We start from the raw sequence: 6239 nt of genomic DNA, 5'->3' as shown, positions 1-6239 counted from the left end.
TCCTCCTACTTGGTAAGGTTTTTTTTTTTAGTGTCTATAAATAGGGTCTCTATGTAACAATGTAGACACAACAACAATTTCAATAATATTCTTCTCCTATATTTCTCACATTACTCATTTATCAAATTGACTGAAGCTCTGCTCAACTAAATACAGAGCTTTATATTTGTTTGGTGAAACCCCTAGCCGATTTCATTATTTGCGACATTGGTTAGGGTTTTCACCATTAGTATGATAAATATGTGGCTGTGTCCACGTTTTCTGTTGCCAAATAATGTGCTTCATTACTCTATTAAGAGGACTACAACATTCTTACAGGTCCTTTCCTACTGTAATGAAGCGGTCAACCATTTATGATCAAATTATGAACTGTGTTATTGTTCTCTGTACCTGTTGCTTCATTTGATCGGAGAATCTTTCTATTGTCTGCTGTTTTTTTCCTTTTAATCCTTCTTTGATTACACTTCTTTTGAGCCAAGGGTCTACTGGAAACAACCTCTCTACCCCACAAAGGTAGGGGTAAGGTCTGCATACATGCTACCCTCCCCACTCCCCAGACCCCACTTATTGAGTTACACTGGGTATGTTGTTATTATCGTTCTCTGTGATTTGTTGTTTCGTTTAAGATGGCACAATGATTCTGGCTACCCTTTGGCCTCTCTCTCCTTATTGATCTCAAAATCCGCTGATGATTTATTTCAGTTGGCTGGCTCGGTAACAGCTGTATTCAATTGTCAAGGTCCCTTGGATATGCCCATATTTGTGGGGAGTGCATTGGTGTCAAGGAAGATAGCCAATTTGGCCAATGAGTTCCCTAAATCTGCGGCATATGAAGCTGTGATTAATAACAAGGAGGCTGGTGCAGTGGCAGCAATTGATCGTGTTCCATTCTCCTACATTTCAGCCAACTTTACTTTCAACACGGATAACTGTGTAAGTAAAATCAGCTATAAATATTTCCAGTTTTCGAAATGTGTCTGTACTATGAATTTCATCATGTCTGCGGCAGGTGGCTGACTTGTACGGCATTAGAGCTAGCCTTATTGATGGTGGTGAAATTCGTGGTGCAGGAAATGCATGGATTTGCCCTGAGGTACGTGTATATATCTGAGATTATTCTTTGGCTTGAAGATCAAGTAAATATGATTATGTTATGGACCAAATATTCACAAAAATTGTCAAGTCACTAGATAAGAGATACACCATAATGAGTGTCTAAAGGAGAGAATTACTTGTCTCCAGAATATTTCAATTTTTAGGCTGCCTGAAATTGCCACATGTAACTTTGGCCAGCTGCAGATGAATTTCTAAGGGATGTCTGCATTCAAGTCAAGTCTACAATTTTTAATCCAATAAGGTACCTAGTTATGCAGGTGTTGTGTTGATAGAATTGTCAGATGACTTTATTGTCAAGGAGGTGCTACATGATTCTTTTATATGGTCTTGGGCAATCCTTTTTTGGGTCCTGTAACTGTCTTTGTGAAAGATACTTGGTATCAGGTGGGATGATCAATGCTAGAGGGTTTCAGAAAGGGATCCTTGTGGTTTTCAGATCACTTTACCTTTTTCGTCTTGAGAACATGGAAGAGTTACTTAGCATTCTAGGTTGGAAGTATATGCCAAGAGCCCAAGACCTTTAGGGGTCGTTTGGTTGGAAACAAGTTATCCCAGGATAAGTTATCCTGGAGTTAGCTATCCTGGGATAACTTATCCCACCATGTATATGGGATAACTTATCCCATCACTATGATATAAATGGTGGGATAAGTTATCCCAAACATGACAACCAAACAAGATAAATTTTTTTTTATCCCATCACTATTATTTTTAATCCCTCACACCAAACGACCTCTTAGAGTAAAACAAGTACTTGAGAGAAGTTTTGTGACAGACTATGACCATACTCATGATAGGTTCACACTTGCAATGATGGGTGAGCAAATCACACTGTCGGTAGGTAGTTTGGGTGAGAAGAAAGAAGTAGGAAAATGCTAGGATGTCTGGATCAGAGAATTTAGGGTTGATTCCCTAAGGCAGCCCTTTTCTTTTTGAAATTGGTAACATGTTTCATATATGTATGAACAACAGCACAGATATTATGCTGGTCACCAGTGTACATCCTTCGGAATAGTAAAATAAGTTCCCCCTAGACAAAAACTTACAGGGATTTTATGACCACTAACAGAATTTTCTTCTACCAAAAAGAAAAAGCAATATACAATTCATCTTTATCTTCTGTGTGGAGTTACCTGTACTCTCGGAACATCTGGAATTTCTTTCCTTTCGGCTTACAAACTGTTCATCCGATGAATGCTGGGATTTTTCTCCACCATTTCTTCTGCTAACATGCTGACACCACCTAAAACAGCCCTTCTTGATAAAGTAATAATTTCATTCATAAGAAGGGGACAACCCTGTATACAATGTCTACAATCATAGAGGATTTTGGATAAAAATATAAGTTAGTCATCCATACTTGATAGGGGGCGCTCCAACGATGTTCAGGAAACAACCAGGTCTCACCAAGGCAGCTTCCTCATAGTTAGGATAGGAAGTGTGAAACCGAAAACTCCTGTCGAATTGATCAAAAAGTTAATCTATGAAAGGTCTAAGAAGGAGACTGTTGATTTTGTAATAGCATAAAACAATAGGAGCTTTCTGAATAGGTCAAGAAGAAGTTCCAACAAATCCCTGACCAAACTAGCTTTCAAAGCAGATCGAAGGGTAGAATTAGTTATGCTAGAACAGGAATAGGAGTTAGAACATGAATAGGATTGTACATGGTATTTCTACATGGAAAAGGATTGTAATGTAGTGTCTATAAATAGGACTCAATGTAATCATGTATCTTAATAATATTTTGCCATGCTTTCTCACATTCCATGATAAAGAAATGAACCTTGTGCCTAATTCAACCCCAAAAATTAGCTCACTAGGGATGGATTTCCCAAGATCACAAGGAGGCTTAAGTTCCCATTATGCCACTGATGTGGGACTCGAACATCCTCTGCACGCTCAGGATTGGACATCTGGAGGTGGACAATATAAATAGGGTGCTCAACATCGGGAACAATGAATTTGGATTGGCCTTGCTCTCATACCATGATAAAGAACTGAACCTTCGGCCTAACTCAACCCCAAAAGCTAGCCATGAGGGGATGAAAGACCATATAAGGAGGCCAAATTCCCATTATCCCACTGATGTGGGACACAAACAAGTTAGATAAAGTAAAAATGAGAATTGGTATATCATATATCCTCTTAATAACTAGATTATCCGTGAAAGACATGAATCGATCTCCATTTATCTATCTTCCGAGAGTATGTGAATATGTGCATGTAGGAATCTGTCTTTCTTGGATGATGATTAATTAGCGAAGATATATGTTGATAAATAATAAATAGTTAAGTTGAGGGGATGCTATTGAGAATTGCAGTAAATTGTCAACTCTTTCTGAGTCAATATTTATTGATAAATCTTTTCAATATCCTCAACTGAATTTAACTAGTTACATGTTGTGTTATTTATTATCAAGGTTGTATTTGAGAAGTATCTTTGCTTGCTTTCTGATCAGCTTGCCCCAAAAAAGATCTCTTATCTGTTCACTCCATTCTTTTTTATATTTAGTGTTTACACGGACCAAAGCTTTTGCTTTTTGGGATCAATGTTGAAAATATAAGATCAACTAATTTAATATCTGAACTTGTAGTTTCCTGACAAATGCACAGAAGACAAGTATGAAGAAGGGTCCTTTTTTATCGTTCAAATTATACATCACAAAAACATGCTTTGGACTGCCTTTGTGACACCATATTAAATCTTAGAGAGCAGTAAATTACCTTGGATGTCCAACTTGTCAAATTCTATCATGTCCGTAGCCTTGGTGTTGACATTTTCAATTTTGCAGGGAGAGGCTGATGACACCGCAATGGATGTGAACTTCTCTGGTAATTTAAGCTTTGATAAGATCATGGATCGTTATCTACCTGGTTTGCTTCAGCTGATGCCTCTTAAATTGGGTCATTTAAATGGAGATACGAAGATTTCTGGGTCATTATTGAAACCGTAAGATTTCTAGACACATCTTTTCATGTGAAGATAGAAGTAGCTCAATACAGAGGATCAAGAGTTGTATTTTGTCTTGGCATTTTTGGTGTAAAGAAAATTATGTAGATGAATAACTGTTGCCTTTCTGAAAATAGGGGATTTCTAGACACATCTTTCTTAATGGTGGTGTCTTAAGTCTTTAGATAGACAGTTCTGTGTTTACTTTCTGAATGGTAATAGTTTGTATTCTTAGCACATCCAGTATCTAGATTCTGCTGAGACCTTCAGATAAAAATCTCTCTCGCACCCAAGGGTGTGTCCTAGTGGTCATTGAAGTGGGTTGAGCACCATGAGGTCTCAGGTTCAATATTCAACAGAGACAAAAACACTAGGTGATTTCTTCCCTTCTATTCTAGTGTTGGTGGACAAAGTTACATGATATCTATTGCTAGTGGGAGGTGGCGGGTATCTTGTGGAATTATTCATGGTGCGCACAAGCTGATCCGGACACCACGGTTAATAAAAAAAAACTCTCCTGTCGTGCACCCGCAACCTTCAAGGAGTCCTCCTCTGGCCTCTTTTATTTTCCTGTCATTGAACCAAGGCTTAGTCTTTGCTCCATAAAGAAAATGATCAGCACCAATGGCATTTTACAGTTGAGCATAATCTGGAGAACCACAAGTGAAGTTTGGTGCATGATGTGCAAGAACAATTATGTGTATTCTCCGTTGCTCGTTTGCAAAAGAATTGTGAGGAAGATGATTTGGGCTGTTTGGTGTATCTTTTGTGATTTCAACATTCAGTCTGTGAATTTTTAAATGTTAATTGGGTCTATTGCAGAGGGGAAAGTTTGTCTAGCAAGGCGTTTCACTGCCTATTAAGTGGTTGGGTAGCTAGCATTTTTGATTGGTTTCTCAGACTACATCATGGTTACCGAAGATTGGTTTCGGGGATAATAGCTTCCTTGTGGTGGGATTTTAGTGTCCCAAAAATGCAATGTCGTTTTCATGTTTTATCCCCTGCATTCTTCACACGTAAGCTGAGGATCCTGGCTCTGTTTATCTGCTGTTTTCATTTTTTCAGAGATGAGGATATCTAGTTTTCTGTACAAGCTCTCTAGTTAATAAATTTTCTTTTCTTGGGAAAGAGTAGGTAATTTTCCCCTATCTGATGCTTTTATGTTTTTTAAGGAGGTTTCATTCCCCAGTAGTTCGACAAAATTTTAACATGATATTGGCTGATAGACCAATTTTCTGTTTGCAGACGGTTTGATATCAAATGGACTGCGCCCAAAGCTGAAGGATCACTCACAGATGCTCGTGGAGATATCATAATTTCGCATGATCAGATAACTGTTAATTCTTCATCAGTTGCTTTTGATTTGTATTCAAAAGTTCTGACCTCCTATCGTGATGATTACTTGTTAAACCTGAGAGATTATCACATGAACGCTCCCCTACCCTTTACTGTGGAAGGAGTTGAACTGGATCTGAGAATGCGCAGTTTTGAGTTTTTCAGTTCAGTCTCTTCATATGCTTTGGATTCTCCAAGACCCGTGCACCTGAAAGCTACTGGAAAGATAAAGTTTCAAGGAAAGGTTGTTAAAGCTTCTGGCATCACTGACCAGCATTTTGTGGATTCTGAAAAGACATCAGAAGATGCTCCAGTTGAATGTAATGAACCTGCAGATACTCTTTCTGGTGATGTTTCAATCTCAGGCCTCAAACTCAATCAACTGATGCTGGCACCTCAGCTGGCTGGAGCATTGAGCATCACACCGGAGGGTCTTAAGGTATGCCCCACAAGTTTTCTCCTTATCATTTATACCCCAAGTTTATATTTGAAACTACATTTGAATATTCCTTGCTAACTTAGGCCTTAGCTCTTGTCTAAATTTTTACCTACCTATAGTATTGGCAGACAAGGTTGTCTCCATCTAAAGAATCCATGGGATCTTTTAAATACCTGAGTTCATGGTTGAAAAGAGAATGCATCCATTCAAGGAGGATGCAACCAAATAAGAAATTGTTACAAAAAGTGTACATCTTTCTATACACCTGTCCCTTTTTTCTTTTGTTCCAAGGTTTTGTGTCTGGGGATTCTGTTAAAAGAATCCTTCTCCTTGCTTAGTCGAATTTTGACTTGTCGGCTTGGCGTGCTTTAGTCTAGTTGTTTATTTTCTCATAATATT

General features: G+C 38.3%; 1 protein-coding gene across 1 annotated transcript in view; it reads left to right on the top strand.

Moving 5' to 3' along the window:
• Positions 1 to 6239, top strand: part of LOC102582430 (uncharacterized) — a 55607-nt gene that overhangs the window by 8705 nt on the left and 40663 nt on the right. The window contains exons 8-11 of the mRNA XM_006356557.2: positions 703 to 933; positions 1010 to 1093; positions 3909 to 4066; positions 5312 to 5840. Coding sequence (XP_006356619.1) covers positions 703 to 933; positions 1010 to 1093; positions 3909 to 4066; positions 5312 to 5840 — 1002 coding nt within the window. The remainder of the gene's footprint in view (positions 1 to 702; positions 934 to 1009; positions 1094 to 3908; positions 4067 to 5311; positions 5841 to 6239) is intronic.

The sequence above is a fragment of the Solanum tuberosum genome, unplaced genomic scaffold, assembly GCF_000226075.1.
Source record: "Solanum tuberosum cultivar DM 1-3 516 R44 unplaced genomic scaffold, SolTub_3.0 scf00225, whole genome shotgun sequence".
Lineage (NCBI taxonomy): Eukaryota > Viridiplantae > Streptophyta > Magnoliopsida > Solanales > Solanaceae > Solanum > Solanum tuberosum.
Note: the sequence above shows the minus strand (reverse complement) of the source record. Positions and strands in the feature narration are given on the sequence as shown.